Below are 18,989 nucleotides of genomic sequence, written 5' to 3' on the forward strand. Positions count from 1 at the left end.
GGCTGACACCTGGGGCAGTGACACAGACTGATTTAATTCAAGATCTATTACATCCCTCGCCCCCGCTCAGCTATGAGGCAGGCCATCCTCTCAGGCGAGGGTATTGACTGACCTGATGCACTCCAGACAAATGCATGCTGGTGGATTTTTAATCAGCATATTATCCCACTTCCTTAACAGAAAAAACACTAACTACTTAACTGTTTATGCTAGATTATTTAGACAGGCTAGATGTAGTCCAATTCTTTTCCCCTGCATTTCAAGGGATCAAACCTCAGAATCTCCCTTTACTAAATGGTCTCTCAGGTGGCTGCTCACTATGCAAAAGTTGCCTTAGTCTATAAATACTTTTAGGGAAATTTCATAAGGCTTTGCCCACATGACCACATCTAATTTACCAAAATGGTCTTGTCACCTGTTCTGATTTCTGCTTGGATTTACTTTTCAAAATTAACTCATCATCCCTCATCTTCTTTGCAAGGTGAAGACAGTTCTCACATTTTATTTATTCCTCTTTTCCATGTAGCCAGGAGCTAATTCCTTCTTCTACCCAAGAGCTGCCTCAGCTCCTTCTGCCCTAGCTGAGAGTTCACACTGAGTTTCGCATCCACTGCAAACCCAGTTCCTTCCTCCCAGATTTATAACTTTGTGACTAACGCCAACTCAAGCTGCCTTTTCTGCGTTGTGAGTAATAGTGAGTCCCCGGGCAGCTACTGCAGTTCAGCAGACACACAACAATAATTCATTTCCAGGTCTATGCCTCAGGCATAGACTTAAAGCCCAGCAAAACCAAATCACCAACTTGCATACACAGTCATCCTGGAGAAGATGTCAGCTTTACCAGCATCACCTGAGAGCCTCCAGAGCTCAGCGTCTTCACACAAAGGGCATATAGACCATTAACACACAGAGCAGAGGGATGAATCCTTTATAAGATCTTCCTTGGGACCCCCAAAGGCACTAAATTTTTGGCTCAAGAGCCCAAGTATCCTGAGGCCATCTGCAGAGACCATTCCCAGTCTGTGTCTCTGCCAGGTGCTCTCTACCCTTCAGTAGAAGACATCAGATGTTGATAATCATTTCAAGCAGAAGACAAGGCCTGCTGCCATCTGAGTTTCCTCTAAGTACATGATCACGCCAAGATTGTCTCATCCCCTGACTCTGAAGGGACCCACAACAGAATCTACTAAAAGCCACTGTTTAATTGGCAAAAGCAGGGCCAGGCCAATACACAACTCTCCTACTAAATGCACTCTCATGCGAAACTGTACTTGCAAGAGTAGTGTTCTTCCCCCTGACCCACGTCAGCAATGCATCAGGAGACAGCTGGATGATTTAAGGGAGCCCGTCAGAGCAGTTCTTCCATGCTGGTCAACAGGACAGAGCACAGCATCTCCCCATAGTCAATACCCCGTGGTCTCCTTGTTGGTGTGACAGAGCCAGAGGTCACATCGCTGGTGGCAGCTGGGTATCTGCAGGGTGATGCTCTGCACTGAGCTGGGAACAGAGACCTGCACAGAAACCAGCAACAACATCCCTAGGGGAAAGGGAAGAGGGTGTAGAGCAAACAACTGCTCTGCACACAGAATTACAGGGGTTCAGAGGGGATGAGCACATCCAAGCACATACAAGAGTAGCTCTGGCAGCATACAGTCCTTCTAGGAGGTGAGAGGGAACAGACGGACAGGAAAGATCTGCAGTAGCCACTCTTCCAGACAGAGAAAGGCAGGGAGGTTTTTCAGCTTGCTGCTCAGAGGAAGCATAGCTGTGATGGTTCAGGAAATCAACTGCAGAGCGTACTGAAAACAGGCAGCATGAATCCTGCCTGTGATCGCTGTCTCCTGTGCTGATGCAATGTGCCACCTTTCAAATACAGTCCCTTAAGAGATCCAGCCCTTTTCTTTAATGTATAACACAAACAGGCAACACAAATGGGAATCTTCGAATTCTTGCTTTAAGCCAGACCCGTACTACCAACAGCTAATTTCTCTGGGGAAAAAGAGCATGCATAAAACAAGACCTCTCTTTCTTCCCAGCACAATAACCATGAGGGCAAAGGCTGCTGGCATCAACAATTACACCAAAGCACATCAAGAACAGGAGACTTTGCTCAAAAGATGCAGTGGGCTATGCCAGCATAGCTCTATCTTGCTCAAACAAGCTGTGTAGCCACTCTAAGAGTTTGGCCCAAGAAGAGCACTGAGATACTGGGAAAGCTTTTCCACTCCCCAGCCTGGCTTTATGAAGGAGGGGAGGAAGGGACTTGAAAAGAAGAGGGAGAATGGCAGGCAGGCAACACCAGCATGCAAGAGCCATGGGGAGAACAGAAGCCTTTCCAGCACTGCTTAGCACTGTGCTGGGAACACACAGGGAGCATGCAAAGATAACCCTGTAATGGGCAGCAAGTGCTGTGCAGAAAAACATGAAGGAAAAGGTTCTGCATCTCACAAGCAAGTCTCACAAGCACCTCACAAGCAAGCGAGTCTTGGGCTTCCTGCAACTAATCTGTATTTGGAGCAGAAGGCAGACACCCAGTTCCATGCTGGAAGGACATGAAGAGAGAAGGCAGTGCCAACCACAGGCCTGCAGACTCAGAGAAAAGCCATTTCATACTGCAAGCCTTTGCTCTACAAGGTTGGCACCGGCTTCATGAATCTCACCCACTCTCTGTTGCAGAGTGCGTACACACACATGCATTTCTTCCTCCTTCCTTGATTTTTGTTTTCTCCTTTTAACTAACTTTCCGGGCAATGCATCAGGCCTACCCCCTAACTCACTACCCTGAACAAGCCAGAGGACTGCTGACAGGGTAAAGGCTGCAGGCAGAGAGCTGACTCCCAAGAAGGCCATGCTCAAGGCAGTTCCTGCACAAATCAAGTCCCCATATGGATAGAGAGGTGAGCAGTCCTTCCCAGCAAAAGCCTGAGCTGCACAGGAGACAGGGAGAGGGCTGCAGTTCCAGGCAGTAGGCGCTCCCACAGTGAATGAAGACCTACCTTCAGAGAGGCCAGCTGCCTCACAGTGTGGTCCTTCAGAGCCAGGGCATCAGAACTTGCTAAGATCAAAGTGGCCGAGGGATGCAGGGACTCCCTCCCACCTCTCTCCCTTCCCGGAAATCTCCATTTCAGTTTCCAGTTCAGCCTACAAACAAGTTCCAAGCTCCCCAGGTTCATTTCCAGAATGAAGAGGAACAGCAGACAGCTGTGTTGAGACCAGACATAGGTAAACCTTCCTCTGACTCACACAGCATCTCAGAAGCCATGGCCCATTCGGGGATCTGCTGCTCCCCGTCCCCCCTCAATGCCTCTTGAGCCATTAGGCAAGGCCTGGGACCCTGCAGAGCCAGTTCAGCCAGTAACAAACCTGCTCCTTTGCTTCAAAGCTCCAAGTTGGGCCTCTGCCTCCTTATGTGAAGAGCAGCGTGGAGAAGAGGCAGCAGGCTTGGCACACTGGCCTTTTTTGCTGCAGGACCTGCCAGGTGGGGGGGTTGCTCCCGGGCTCAACACTGTGGGCTACCCAACAAGCTCTCAGTGGCAGGAGGAGCAGGAAGGAGAGTACTCTGCCACCAAGAACTGCTTGGTTCCCACCCCTTGAAAAGGAGCACCTTGCTTAAAAAAGCCTTTACGGTGCCGTCACTCAAGGACATGGAGACAAACTCTATTTTCCAAACACTCCGTTCTCTTGTCTCATCTGCATACCACAAAAAGCCTCCGGGAAGATCCGGCCCCAGCTTCCAGCAATCCTTATCATCCTTACCCATCCCTACCCATGGCAGAGCTCTCAGATGCTTTGATATGCAAATCATGCACAGTATCCATAACCAGCACCGTCTGCAATTAGCAGCGCACATGGAATATCCTACACGCAGGGCCTCCTCCCTCATGAAGCTGGCACCCCACCTCTGCGCACGCTTCACGTCAGACAACGCAGGTCCCAGCTGCCTTTCCTGGGAGCGGGAGGTGCAGCCTGTGGAGTCCCTGGGATTTCAGCATACAGCCTCACCTTGGCTGCCAGGATGGGGCACTTACTTACAGAAAGGATGCAGGCTGGCGTTGCCCCTCGGTGTCAGAGGAGCTGCTGGCAGGACGCTGCAAGGCTCACCATGACTGGAGGCTCAGGGAAAGTGCAAGTAGCAACAGACAAAAAGCAGGTCCTTGGCACTGCCCACTTTAAGGCTTTTACTGCAAACCTTACGCTACCTGGGATTTTCTGACAGTTCTAGTTCCAAGAATGCAATAATGTCATGAAGACTTTTTTTTATTTTTTAACAAAAAACACATTAGAAAACCCTCCAAGCATGTTTCTAGCCCACTCTGTTGCTGAAGAAAGTGAAAAAATATAACCAAGGATATGTTCAAAACCCAGAAAGAAAAAAAATTAGAAACTCAAACAGACAAGAAGCAAAGCACACTTAGTATTTTTCTTTTCTTGGCTCAACTCATGGCTTCAAGACAGTTCAGGACAGTCGCACTGCACTCTGGTCAAAGGGCAAGAAAACGGAGCATTGCAAAGCCTCACAGCAACGTCTTCTTGACAAGAAAACCGACACCCTCAGAAAATACAGTAGCTTCAGTTCCTTCCAAGGTTATTGAAGACAGGAACAGACAAAAATAGAGCAAACTTAGTGCAACAAAACATACTTATGAGCCAAACCAGAGCCTCTTCCCAACCCCCTCAAAGGCATCTCCTTTCATGTTTATTTTGCTCTTATGGTATCCAGGCAAAGACTGCAGAATGGACTTCTCTCCCCATAAAGATAGCGCATTCTTACTACTAAAAAGCTCGAGATGAAAAAGGCCTTTCCTAGGTAGACACCAGCTAATTGCAGTCATTAGAAGTAACGTCCTTAATGCTTTGCTATTTCTGGCCTGAACAGAGTCCTCCTGGAGTCAGTTACGAGTGGTTGGCTTTCCACTCTCTCAGAAGCATTAGGAGAATATACAGCTATTAGGGACCATACAGCACAAGTGTTTGGAGGGGAAGGATGATGGTTCCTGCAATACACTTGCAAAGGCTCTGTCCCACACTCAGGTGGGGCATCTGCAGGACCATCCAAGGAGCACTTGTGCCATGCAACCCTTCAGTGGCTTTGCTAATGGGACTGCTGCTAATAGGATGCTCCTGCCCTGCAACCTCCGTTTTTCCACGTGTGCTTACTGCATAGGATGACACGATGGAGCAGGACACTTTCACAGTAACAGACAAATCAAGGGGAGAAGGGAGTCCTCGAGGACATTGCACAACTAAATTAGTCACCCTGAGCACACACTGATAGGCCTTTTGTTTCTAACTCCTACTTTCGAGGGGAGAGCAAGGGAGGGAGGTGCTCAGAACCCCAAAACACATGGTGTCCATCCAGCTGAGAGCTACCGAACCTTCTATGGACACCAGGCTGACTGCAGACACCTTGAATATTTTTGGCGTGATGCCTTCTCCAGCAGGTAGCTACATACAGGGTGCACTCTAGAACAGGAGGAAAAAAACATGGTTTGCTGATGTGGAGGGGCTGGCAAATCGAGACACGGGCAGAAAGGGGCTGCTTGGCTACCCGGCCAGGGACACGAGCCCCATCCGATAGCCCTTCGCCGAGCATTCCGCGGCAGTAGAAGCAGGGCGGTATCAGAATCCCGCTCGCCACTCCAACCCTCGAAACATCCCTGCTGCCTCGCTGCTGCTCGCCATGGCAGCGGTGCCCGGACGAGCGGCAGGGAGGGGGGGCCGCAGCTCCCCGAGCCCGAGCACGCACAAAAGCGGCGAGCGCAGGCGAGACGGGGCCGGTGCCGCCCCGCGGGAAGGGGGCCGGCGACCCCCGGGGGGCGCAAACCACGGTACCCGGCAGCCGCGGAGAAGAAGGACGGCAAAGGACGGGCGCCTGCGAGTCGGAGAGAAGCCCCGGCGGGCCCTGGGGGGCGGGTGGGGGAGGCCAGGCCAGGCCACCGCACCGGGCGCGCCCCCCGCCCCGCTCCGCCCCAAGATGGCAGCGGCGCCCCCCGCTCCGCCGCCCCCGACAAGGGCTCCGCGCATCGGCCGCGGGGCCCGGCCCGGCCTCGGCGCTACTGCCACCCCCCACCCCCGTCGGCAAGCACCCGCCGGGCCTAGAGGAGCCACGGTCGCCGCGCCCGCCCCCCCCCCTCCCCCGTCGTGCTGTGCTGTGCCGCAGGTCCCCGGTGGCTTACCGGCGGCTCCTTACCCCGTGTCAGGCGCGTACGGGCTCCCCGGGCCGAGCGCTGCAGTACGGCGCTGCCCTCCGCCGCGCTCGGCAGCGAGCGGCGACGGCCCGGCTGCGCTGGGGTGGGCTGGGTCCGGCGGGCTCGGCTCGGCTCGGCTCGGTCCGGCGGGGCTCGGCTGCGCTCGGCGGGGCGGGGCCCCGGCGGGGCAGGGCCGGCAGTCGGCGGCCCTGCAGCGCTGCGGGGCGGGCCGCGCGTGCGCGCGGGTGGGTGGGTTTGCACTCGGCGGCGGGGCGCGCTCTGCTGTTGGAGGTGCGCGCGGCGACCCCGGGAGCGGCGGGACGGGACGGGACGGGACGGGACGGGACGGGACGGGACGGGACGGGACGGGACGGGACGGGACGGTGGGAGCGCAGCGCAGCGCGGTGCTGCAGCGCCTGGCAGGACCGGTACCCGGGGGAAGGGAGGGCCCCGCCTTGCCCCGCCGCTGGGCCCGGCGCGCAGGCCTTCCTCCGGCGCTGGCGCCGAGCCCTCAGCCGGCCAGCCCTTCTCAGCCGCCGGGCGCCGGGGCTGTGCCGTGGCCGTGCTCGCCCGTGGGCCCTGCCTGCCCCCGGGTCCCGGCAGGGAGCCTCTTGCGGGCTGTCCCCGATGCTCTGCGCACAGGGCCTGGAACGTGTAAGCCCCGAGCGTGGGCTGCCGCTCCGAAGGGATGGAGGAACTCTATCCCCGAGGATGCACGGGGCAAGTTTGGGTGGCAGGGGACGCGGCAGAGGGGTGACACCGTGCGAAAGCAGCTGGGAGCCGGAGCCTGGGCTCTGCCCAGCCTGGAGCCCCCGTGTCGCTCGCAGGCTGCAGATGGCGTGACTGAGAGCAGCACCCTGTGCTCCCGCTGGACTACAGCCCACGCCCTAAACAGTATGGCCTGGGCGAGGGAGGAGGAGGAAAACACAATTCTGAAACGCTCGCACGTTTGTCCTTCAGAGATTAGAGTTTCTTTTCTCAGAATTCACGAGGGGCTGCACTGCTGGAGTTAGGCTTGTGTGGGTATGAGTAGTGATGCAGCAAAGTTAGGACCGAAATTCCTGTGTCCTGACAAGCGTGATATTTACTCGTGTTGTGTCATGGGGACTCGGGAAGTGTGGGCACTACTCTGTGCTTTGGTGGTGGTTCTCCAAAAAGCTCCTTTGGAGGTCCTGTGAGTAAGGGGAGGCAATTTGGGGGAGAAGACAGCATGACAGATTTCTTAAAAGTGTGAATAATTCTGTAATGAAGGCAGGCGGGCGGCCAGCATTTTTAACAGCAGTAGACAGATGCTCATCTGAGCTGTCTTCACTTGCCTGGTTCAAGAGTTTTCCAGGCTTTCGTGGGAAGGTCTTGTTTGGGAGAAACTGAGTTTAGGGAAGTTTTTGAGTGAGAAATGAGACTTACACCAGCAAACCTGCAGGTAGCTCTGTGCTGCCTTGTAATGCAAACATGCCCTTGTCTCCAGGTCAGGTTCCTCTTAAGCCTGAACTCTGTCATTATTAGGAATGCTTTTCTGGTGTTGCTTTATCAGGAAGGCTCAGAGCCACTCCTGCTCTTTGTTCTGTGAACAACTAGCCTAGGTCAGTGGTTCTTGACTTTTTTTTTTTTTTATGGTTGAGCCTGAGCCACAGCTTTCCACCTTCTCTTCCTTCTTATTTGTGTCATTCTCCCTGCCTCGACTCCCCCCAGCGTGGTTCCTGCTGTCTGGGCACCTTGCTGGTTGGTGCCTGGTCACCCAGGTCAGGGCTGGGAGCGGAATCTGAGCTTGTGGCTTTTCACCATTGTCCTGTTCTTGAGACCTCAGTACTTCTAAAACTAGTAAAGGTACATTTGTGAGGTGATAGCAACATTAAGGTATGGGAGTGTGGGTAGTCCTCTGAATTCACATTTAATTCCAAAGGCAGAGAGGGACCTTTCTGGGCTTCACTTTGAGCCCCACAGATCACACCAGAGCAGAGCCTCAGGGGCTAACCCAGTACCTGCTCTACTGCTCATTTCCTTTGATCTCACACAGGCAGTTGTCCTCTCTGTAGCTTAATTTTTTCCTGGTGCACTGGGAATAATCCCTTCCTATTTTAATACAGTGCTGTGAATATGAATATATAGAATGGTTTTAGGTGTTCAGGAAGTGCCATAAGTACTTTACAAAAGTTGGGACTTCTGAATATTTAAAATATCAAAAGTATTCAGATCTCTTGTTGTCTGGCGTTCCTGATTGTGGTCTGGAAAATGAGGTTGGTTTGTTTTGCTTCCAAATTGTTAACACATGTACCTATAATGAGTTTCTGTTGGTAGCTTGGATCAATAAATATCTTGTTTAATAGCTAATCCTGTTCATAAACAGAGTTAAAAAAGACTTAATTTTTCTTTGTGAATCCTGGCCTATTTGTCTGTCATTAATGTAAAACCAATTATGTCTTGGTAATGAATATCTTGTCTATTTTTAACACACAGCCCTTAATCACATTGTTTCCTTTATGAGGAGAGCTGTGAATGGATTGAGTCCCCTAGTTCACAGTTCACCCTGGCAGCTGGTCTATAAATAAACCTGCAGTGGCAGAGTAGGGCTTTAGGTATTTGCATAGTATGTACTGTCTTGGGTTTATTTCCTGTGTTTTAATGATGGATAACAGATGCAGTTCAAATCTTTATTATGCCTGGAGCATGTCTATTTTGTCCTTTTAGAAGGATAAAGGTGGTGTTGGTCCCTACTGTTTCTGCAGATCAGGCTACTACTATTAAAGTGAAGAATATTTTTCCCTGGTTTATTTTGTGTATTTGACAGCAGCCTTTTGGGTAGTAGGCCTCAGCATTTGCTTTGCAACATCCATAGTTTTTCCATGGGGCCTGTTTTTGTGGATGAGTTACTAGCAGAAAGAAGGAAGAGAGAGAGCTGAATGGTTATGGAACTACAGGTCTCGGGAATATAAGGAGCAGGTGTCAGTTTCCAAACTTGTGATTAAAAAGGAAAGTAATACAAGATTGCTAGGTAACAGCACTCTTTAAAATTGCATTTGCCCTAGGATACAGGCAGGGGAGGAATGGTTTTTAGGATATGCACCACTGGTAAGACCTTGGTCAGAGCTGTTGCACTGGCCTCTTGAGTGCTCAGGCGCAGACCTTTGAGTGCTGCCATGGCTGTGTTAATAGTGCAAATTCATGCAGACCATTCTTGTGAAGCACGATGGTGTTTGTGCTGAAATGAAAGAGATCCTTTTCATGTCCAAATCTCCTGGTGTTTCTTTGGAGATACTGTCACCACATAAGCCTGGGTTGGCAGTGGAAGGAGAGAGGTCCCAGTCTTGTGTTTTGCCACCAGCATTCATGTAACTGCAGGTTGAGTTGGATCAGGGAACTGATCTAGCTGAAAACTCTCTGATTCACATAAGTGCTAAAGCCAGCATAAGGGAGGTGCTGGAAATGCGTGTAGGGGGGGACACAGATCTTCCTTTCTTCATACCATGTGCCCTGATGTTCATTCAAAGTGAGTACGTAATCCTGCCCTCCTTATCTGGAAAATGCCCTTGCTTTGTATCAGTTCCCTGAGGTGATCTACTCATGTGTTTGCACACATCTGACGAAAATACTGTATGTGGCCCAATTCTTTTAGCTGGGATGAAGTTTTCCAGAATTTCTCCATTCAAAAACCACTCAAAATTGCAATAAATATAGGTTAGCTCTTCAATATCAAGAAAAAGACAGTGAAGATAATAGCTTTAGCACTTCAAAATGATGCAGTGGATAAATAACTTCCAGAAGTTTATAACCGGTGAAGAGTTTTTTGTTGTGCAGTACTTGAATTTGATGTCAGCCTGTTGCATTTAATGGGGTAAGACTGAAGGGCCCTTGAGAAGAGAGTGTTTACCACAGCAGGTTATTGTGTACTCAGACTTATTCAGTGAAGTAGAAATTGGGTCATTTTAGTGAATATTTGATTAACAAATTCTTCAGCCCTTTCTGAATCTTACTCTGAGCTCTTGTGTGAGGTCTGTGCTAACTTTAAACAGATATATGGAGAGGGGCCAAGTGTCTCTGTGATTCTGATTTAAAAACATTAGTGTAACAATGAGATAGAGCCACTGCAGCAGGGTAGGAACTGGGAGAGAGATTTCTCTGCACAGTTCCTTATCGCTGCTTTGGTGAAGCTGTGAGTGATCAATGTTATAGCGGTCTTTGTGTTAGGACTCTCATCTGAGGATAGTGTCCATGTAAATACTGCTCTTGCCTAGCATGAACAACTTGGGAATTAATCCTGCTTGAGCAGGAGATTGGACTAGGTGACCTCCGAAAGTCCCTTCCAAGATAAATCCTTGGTCTGGGATGTATTAGTCACTAAGTACTAAGCAGTGGTGGTATTTTGCCTATCCTAGGATGTTGCAGGCTGCACTCCTGTATCACTTGGGCAATACTGACAGCAGACTACTGGGAATTCCTGCAAATTTTCCTGTGCTTGAAGGTTAAGGTGTTACTCTTCCCATACACCCCTGAGCACTGAAACCTGATGACCTGGGGCGAGCCACCTTCAGAAGCATACTCGAGTCACGTGCATTCCCCGTGCCTGTGCTGAGTGCAGCCTCTGAGCCTTTTTAAGGTCTACTGGTGTGAGGCAACATGTGCACTGGGAAGGAGAAAAGTGCCAGGGGCGCTGGGGCCGATGGCTGTCATCGATTTATAGAGGCTCTTTAATTTTGGCACCAGCTCGGAGTGTTCATGTGGCAGCGCCGAGTGTGGCAGAGTGAATGACCTCTGTGCCCTTTGGAGTTTAGTTATTTAGTAATTAGCCACTTCACAGAGGGGGAAACTGAGGCTGGGGGAGAGATCAAGGTCACAGCCACAGAGAGAGCAAGTTGGGGCTGGATCTGGTTGAGGAGCACCTGGAGACAGACCCAAACTATTGGGCGTTCAGTTCTAGGAAGGAAACTGGCATGTTATGATACAACATAACATGATATGTTATGAAGTTATGATTCATTCTTTGTGAACCCACTTGCACCTTTGAATGCTGTACTCCATGCCACAGATGCGTTTTTCTTTTCTCCACCCTGAACCTTCCTGCTAATTGTAAGGATCCCCCCTGTTTACTCAGTTCCTAATAGGATGCTTCATACCAAATAATCAGTCACGTGAAGTTTCTTAGCTTGTGACACATCCTAACGTGCCGAGGAATAATTCTTAGCTAAGAAAGGGGTACTGAGTCATCTGGAAAAATAAACAGTCCTTGGACACTTAATGCTCTTGATGCTTCTGCTGGTAGTTTTGTAACTTCAAACCTTCACTGCTGCCATAGGGTAGAAAAAACAGTGATTCCACCCAGGAGTGAGTTCAGAGTTTAGGCAGCACTTTAGGACATTTTAGATGTCCCTTTAGCATATCTGGCTATGCTGGTCCTGATGTTGCTGTCCCTTTGACAGCATGTGCCTGTGTGTGCCTTGCCATGAGCCAGCAGACCTCGCCTTTTGGTCTTATATAGTGGTGAGGATGAGCAGACCCGTCCTCTCCAGCCACCATGCCTGCCAGGAAAACAGAGACAGAGGTGACAGGAGCAGCTGGACTCCCCAAGAAGCATCCATCGAGGACATCAGAGGGGCCAACTTTCTGCTGCTTGTTTGGGGTTTGTATGGGGATCCAAATGCTCAGTGTGATTCTTGAGGAAGTAGGAGCAGTATTACCTGCTGGATTTGAATTTCACGTGGGGAGACAGTACACCCAAGTGCAGAAAAGACACAGGCAGACTGGGGGCTTAAGCAAGTCAGCATAGTTGAATTTGCTCAGAAATCCAAGCAGCAGTAAGGCTCAGGCACGGGATCTTGGTTGGCAGCAGAGCTCTGAATGCTCCAGGGCCTTGCTGTCATTGGGATCGTGCAGCTAGGTAAGGAGCTGTGGCATAAACAGCCTTCTTGGAGTCTCATTTCAGAGAGGGGACAGTGTGGGAAAGCTCTGAACTCATTTGGTGATCTACCCCATAGAAAAGTGGCTTTGTTTAGTAAATAAATTTAAGCTTTGACTGTTGCTGTTCTCTTCCAAACGTGCCTGCGTGACAGGCAAGATGGTTTGCCACATGTCCTGTGCTTTGCTCAGGAAATGCTGCTCAAAGCTGCTGTGGTGCACATCTCCCGTGCTTCTCATCTTGCTCTCAGGTAACATTTGCTCTGTAGAAAAGCTGCCAAGTAAGCAAACGCACTGGAGGAAAAAACAATGGAAGAGGGAGTGAAGATTTAGGCTGGACTTACTGGGTTGTAGTAAGAAGAGCTGCAGCATCGTCTGTTTGAAGGCTCTGGTTGTTTTTTTCTCTCTAAAGAAGCTAAGCTTTGTTTTTAAAATAAAAGTCAAGGAAATAGCTTTATGATATATTGCTATAGTTTAGTCCAAAACTCATCAGAAGTGGCAAAGAGAGATATGAGGTCAATGGATTTTTAATGTTTGCTTTAGAAAGAAGAGAAACAGCGTCTGTGTTGGTTACACTGCCAAGGTCACAGCAAGCACTGTCACATGGCAGTAGTTACAGTCAGGTGGAAAGTCTTAACTGTACCTGAGCTGGCCTGAAAGAGGACTGGCTCTAGGTCTATGTTTTCTCCCTTCACTTGGATCTGCTAGCATAACCTCCTGGGTCAGTGCTTCCTAATGATGTCTGGGAAAGTGATCCAGGTTCAGATAAGCCTTAGTGACTGTGCGTGCAAGCTGGTCCCTGTCAGTCTGACAGAATGAGGTTAGGAAACTGCTGTAGGTGTAGTCAGGGTGTGGTACTCAGTAGGAGGTTACCCTTGTAACTCAGCTGCAGTCGGGGTGGTGTTTCGCTCTGGGTTGAGCAGGGAACTGTTTCCTCTGGACAGCCTGAATCGGGCAAGATTGGAAAGAATGAGGTTGTGGTCTGCAAACACAGCCTGCTAAACACCTTTGTGTGCTAAGAGGAAGCATGCCCTCACCAGCAGAGGTCTGATTTGTTTCTTGTCTGGAAAATGGTTTTTTGAAGATCTGATGCCAGTCTGCAGAGTATCTCAGGATTTTTGCTTGGTGTGTAGGTAACCCTGGTAGCATTTACAAGTAATTGTGATAGCTTTTACTGGACACTGGAGCCACTAAACTAGTTTACATCTGAAATTCTAAACCTTCTTCTTGTTACATGATTTACAGTGCACACAGAAGGGCCCTTACCTTTGTGCGTAGGAAACTGCAATGCAGTGATACTGAATCCAGCTTTGTAGTATACGTGTCTGAATTACATTTCTTCCTGAATTCAGGCAGGGGTTGTAGATCTGCTTTATAGCCTGCTGCGGACGCTGCTACCACTCTCTGCTGTGGATTGCAACCTCTAAATAAGTGCTGAAGCCCTGATGTGTGATTCATGTAAAGGAAAGGAAGCAAACCAAATTCTGTCCATTTTCCAGAGTTCATAATTCTCTTGTTTCTTATGCAGGTTTGTTACCGGAATCCAAATGGCTTTCTTGAATACGCGATTGGTTTTATCCTTAACCCATCTAAGCAGTGCGGTGCTCCAGCGACAGTTCAGGTAATCTTCAGATTTTGCTTTTATTTTCTTGAGAGCATTTCCTGATTGAAAGAGATGCTGTTAACTAGATCAAGCATAAGATACGTATTTGTAATTCAAATGAATAATATAATAAATAAAAAAAGTATCTCAGAGTTGTCCCTTCACTTGAAGGTTTAAAAGTAAGCCCAAACACTACTTCTGCAGATTCCTGGCAGTCTGAACTCTTCATTTTCATATGTAGGGAGGCTTTTAGGCTTTTGAGAACAATGCAAGGGCCTGCAAGCAGAAGTTGAAAGTGTGTTTCTCATGCAAGTGCAAAAACCAGCTCCTGCTGATGCAGACCAAATTACATCCTTAAAATTATTCAAGAGTTTATCATTACAGTTATTTAGAACAAAAATAATCTGAAAAATTACTTTCTCATACTTTAACAGTGTCTATTTTGTTATTTTTCTTTAGTTTCTTGTTCCAGGCTCAAGGCATTTAAAGCTCCTTAAATTTACGGTCTTCATATTTTACAATACCTTGTACAAAACTTAGAGCCTAATCCCACAGAGGGAGGATCAGGGCTTCAGTTTAAAGGATGAGAATAGTAATTCCTGTGACTGTGGTCTAGAGAGGGGATTAAGACAATGCTCAGGGCTAGGTTGTGTGATAGTCCCAGGAGCTATCTCAAGGAGGTAACCAAGTCTTCCTGGCTTTCTCTGTAAGTGGGCTGTGTGAGAGCATTGGCCAGTAGACACTTAAAGCATATATACGTGACAGCAAGACAGGCAAAGTCCAGTCCACAGACATAAGCAGGACTTCAACATTCTTAATGGGGAAGCCTTATTTTTGGGGTGGGTTTTTGCTCCAAAACCATGGCAGAAATGAAGAAAGAAGGAAAAGAAAAAGTAGTCCTAGTGCAGTTACTCTGTATAGCTGTTTGCTACTTCTGTGTTGTACACTCAGTCCTACCTAGGCTTTCCCTTCTCTTTCCTGTGACAACACTCCAGCCTCCTCCCTTCTGTCTCCCCTGCTGTGCAGCCACAGTCAGCAGGCAGAGGAGAGAGAGTGTGGTATACCACAGTCCCTGCCAGGGGTTGGAATGGGAGGGGGCGGCTGCTTGCAGAGGTGAGTGACTTTTGAGAGAGACAGGAAAGCAGGGGTATGCCTCTGGTGCAGAAAACAGATCTTGTAAGGCAGCGCTTGACCTCTGGAGCAGTTGGACTAACACAGGCTCATTCAGCTGGCCTTCCCTCACTGCGTGTAAAAATATCTGCTTCAGCTCGTGTCCATCCAAACTAGGTTTGGTGCTTGTCTTCTAGGCAGCTTTGCAAATACAGGCCCTTCATCTTCCAGAAGGGATGATGGTCCGTATTAGTCTTTAGTTACCGTACAAGCTTCTGCTCTGAAAAACAAGGTGAATGATTAGGTTGATTCCATATGCTGTCTCCTGAGTAGTTCAGCTGACAGCAGGTTGGCATTCCTGCAGTTCTGGCCAGCATGTTTCTATACCTTAATGCAAAGTAGTTGTTTAGCAGTAAAAAGGATCTTTCTGCTTTTCCAGTGGTCTGTGTTTGGGTGTCCTTTGAAGAGAAGCAACAAATCACTTGAGTTTGAACTCACTGAATAAAAGAATAGTGGTTTCTGTAAGGGAGTTTATTCCTGCTGTTCTCAAGCATATTCTGAGTCCGATCTAACAATTTCGTAATGTGCAGTTTATTTCTGTTGTTCCTTGCTTCTGATAATCCCACAGAGCAAACAGATACAGAAGAGACTGTATCTTTCTGGATTCCTCCCACATGGGGAAGGTGATGATCTCTTAGATTCTAGTTGGTGACAGCTTAGCACACCCACAGCAGGTCCTTAGAGATCTTACTGAGAGCAGAATAAAATGGGAGACCCTCACAGACTTCACTGAAAAGAAGATTGGTCATAAAAGTCCTTATTGCTGGGGAATGTGAACAAGATTGCAAGAGGCTGACTTGAGTCTTAGCTTCCTGCAGGCTGTTTGTAACAGAAGCAAGCACAATCTTTTCCTTGTAAATTGAAGTTGAATCATCTGCAGTTGCTAGAGCCCATGAAATGCAAGTCACTCTTCACGCCATCTTTTAGTCGTGTTTCAGAGGAGAACGGTCGTTTTATGTTTGACATTTAGTGACGAGTGTGCAAAGCCCAAAGTAGCATCTGGCTTTCAAAGAGCACATTGAATGCAGTCCATGTGTCACCCATATGGTATGTATTTATTGCTGGCGCCTTCCGAGTGTTTTGTGTAGTGACAGGATTCTGCGCGAGTTTGCCCTTGCTCCCCAAGGGTTATGGAGGAGATCTGTCTCTCATTCTTTCCTGTCTTATGCTTTAGTACCACTGGAGCATGCCGAGCAATACAGAAACTCACCCGCGTGCGAGTGGTGGACAACAGCGCCTTGGGGAACACGCCCTACCACCGGCCACCAAAGTGCATCCACGTGTATAACAAGACTGGAGTTGGCAAAGTAGGAGATAAAATCCTTCTGGCCATCAAAGGAGAAAAGAAGAAAGCTTTAATTGTAGGGCACAAGATGCCTGGCCCCACCATGACGCCTAGGTTTGATTCCAACAATGTGGTACTCATAGAAGATAATGGAAATCCAATCGGGACTAGGATAAAAACACCAATACCCTATATCCTGCGACAGAGAGAAGGCGAATTCTCCAAAGTATTGGCCATTGCCCGCAACTTTGTTTGAAAGCTAAGAGGGTTCTTCAGCCTGTTATGTCCTGTATGTCCTTTCATACAGTAGATGTTACTTGGTCATTTTTTAGAAACTGATGAAACATGAAAAAGTTGAGGTTCATCAAGAGTCCCTCCTCCTGTTTAAGAATTATAAGCAACTACTGTAAATGTTGAAATAGTTTCTTTTTTCTCCAAAAGAAGGTTGATTTACTTTACAGAACATCTGCAATCTGTTTGGGAAATTGTCCTTTACCCTTACTGTCCTATGGTGTTAATTTAGTTAGTCATCATTAAAACGAGAACATGAAAACCTTGTTCTGTACTGCTTATGCTCTCTTTTCCCTATTTCTGCCTTTCCCAGTTCCCCAGGAGCAAGACACAAAGTTTAGTCCCTGGTCCAGTGACACTGGGATCTACAAAATGGATTCGACAAGAGAGTAGGAGAGATACAGAATGAACTATTGGTTGGGCACATTCAATAAGATGAGTTTCTATGTTTTTTCCTAAGAAAAGTATTTAGGAGGAATCAGAATCAGGAGAGCGTGGTGGCCTACAGCTTCAACAGGGCATGGCAGACATCGGGAAGCAGAGGTAGAAAGGGGAGCTGAATGGGGTGGGTTTCTGAAAATTTTGTTCTCCATTTAATGCAAGGGCTGGGTTCAGATTGAAAGATCTACAGAAAGAACCTTCCTTTTGGATTCCTGTTTGGGACAGTTGTCACACATTGTCTGTGATGTTATTTGGTGAGACTGGCTGTTGTCCAGCTTCTTAAGCTCAGGTACAACAGTGGGCAAATGCTAGTGTTCCTTTCAGGGCCAGCTGTGATCCAGGAGCCAAACAGCTTCCTTTCTTTGGAGCTGAGCAGATAAACTTCATGCTCATGGCCAGTAAAGGGACATTGGGGCAGAGCAGTGCTGGTGCAGGGGGTGCAGTCAGCAGGAGTCTGACCAGCTTCAGGCCATCGAGCTGACTCCTCACAGGTCTGGTGGCTGTGGTGGCTGACTTTGCCTTGCCCTTCTCTTGCGCCGGGAAAGCCCCTTACCTTGGCACCATGTTGCCCCCCTTTATGAAGATCTGAAGAGTGCAGTGCTGAGCTATTCCACACTCCACTCCAGTCACTCCTTGCAGATGTATCTGTCCCATGCTTCCCACTGTGAAATCTACATTGCACATGGAAAAAGCAAGTCCTGGATCCCCTTGAACTCCGTTATGCCAGGTAATGCACAAAAGATGATACTATAATTTTAGTATCAACGTTTAAGTTATGGCACTGTCCTGCTTAGTAAAACTTCCCCGTGAACTCAGTTCTGTGGGAAAACAAAATTATCAGCTGCTGGCTGCATGTTCCTTGCTTGCTGTTGTCCGTGGGCCAGGGAACGTTGGATCTGCTGCTCCAAGTCCTCTGAGCCCTGTGGGCATTGCCTTTAAGCCTCAGCCTGCCTCCTCCATAGCTGTCTGCCCACTGGCATAGGAGCAGAGCAGATACTCGCCTAAAGTCAGTGTTTCCAGCCTATCTGAGTGCAGTCAACTTCCAGAACTGTCCATGCTCAGAGGAGGTGTTTGTGTTACTTTTCCAAGTGGGACAGTGAACCAAGTCTGTGTGCCAGTCACAGCGATAAGCGTGACTGGCATGCCTCCCTTGGGTGGGCTTTGCTTCTGTGTCACAGGGGCATGGCACAGCCTGATGTCTCGGACACTATCCGTTGCCTTTTTTCCCTGGTTAAATTTGTTCCTGGGTCAGCATGGGATGCTTCTGGTGGTCTTTTTTTTCTTTTTTTGGAATAAACATTGGCACCAACAAGGGCTGCAGCATGATGAATCTTTCTGCGTTTGGCTAACAGGTAGGAAAGGCAGCATTGTGCCCTGCCATCAGTGGATAAATCTTCACAGCCTACTTCAGGTATGGTTTTTAGCTTTTTCAAAGCTCTTCCCAATAGCAGATTAAAGTATTTTGAGTAGAGAAAGGGTATATGGTTTTATGCATTTTTAGGGGAAGTGTTTATGCCACTCAACAGCTCTGCAGTCTTGATTTAGAAAACCTTCAACCTTTGAAACTCCTTCAGCCCTGATAAACACGTAAACAAATACTTTTATAGTTTTTTAATAAATCATAAGCAAATTAAAAGGTCATGGCCTTCCTGCAGACAGAAGGAGCTCAGCCTTCCTCAGTGTAAATCCTTCTGAGAACAGAAGAAGATGGCTTCCACTAACACAGTGCTGGAAAGTAGAGTTTCAAATGGCACTTGGTATGGGCTATTTTGCTTCTGTGCAAAGTCTGTTAGCAAGTGGAAGTGGGGTCCATCCTAAGCTGGAGTACCTCGGCCAGCTAACCTGGTTTATAACTCGTCTAAAGGGATGCTTTACTGTGAGATTTTTGCTTGGCAACAACTCCAGCCTCAAAACATCTACCAGTAGGACCTGGGGGCCTGAAAACAATCCTTGTTTTTCTTGTCCTGATTGTAAGAGCTATGAATCTCTCATGGGATGCACAGATCCTGCTGTTTGGATATTAAACAATTCACAGAATATTTGCTAATAACTTTCCAGCATTTTGCTGAGGAAGAGGTCATGGGGAGAGGGCATGAGAGGAAGTGGCCAAGACAATGTAGCA

General features: G+C 48.4%; 2 protein-coding genes across 3 annotated transcripts in view; one reads left to right on the top strand and one right to left on the bottom strand.

Annotated features, from left to right (window-relative positions):
- TMEM63B (transmembrane protein 63B) overlaps positions 1-6,348 on the bottom strand; it is a 48,635-nt gene extending 42,287 nt beyond the window's left edge. The window contains exon 1 of one of the 2 annotated variants that reach the window (XM_050316926.1): positions 6,191-6,348. The gene's annotated coding sequence lies outside the window, so the exon portion shown is untranslated. Of the gene's footprint in view, positions 1-6,176 lie in introns of both variants that reach the window. The other variant, XM_050316925.1, reaches the window with a different exon arrangement.
- Positions 6,349-7,855: 1,507 nt separating this feature from the next.
- Positions 7,856-16,692, top strand: MRPL14 (mitochondrial ribosomal protein L14). The gene is made up of 3 exons (XM_050316960.1): positions 7,856-8,015; positions 13,606-13,698; positions 16,025-16,692. Exons 2-3 carry the CDS (start codon positions 13,625-13,627, stop codon positions 16,389-16,391), a joined length of 441 nt encoding a protein of 146 aa, XP_050172917.1. The 5' UTR covers positions 7,856-8,015; positions 13,606-13,624; the 3' UTR covers positions 16,392-16,692.
- Positions 16,693-18,989: the final 2,297 nt, after the last annotated feature.

The sequence above is a fragment of the Myiozetetes cayanensis genome, unplaced genomic scaffold, assembly GCF_022539395.1.
Source record: "Myiozetetes cayanensis isolate MyiCay16 unplaced genomic scaffold, myiCay2020 scf2-11, whole genome shotgun sequence".
Lineage (NCBI taxonomy): Eukaryota > Metazoa > Chordata > Aves > Passeriformes > Tyrannidae > Myiozetetes > Myiozetetes cayanensis.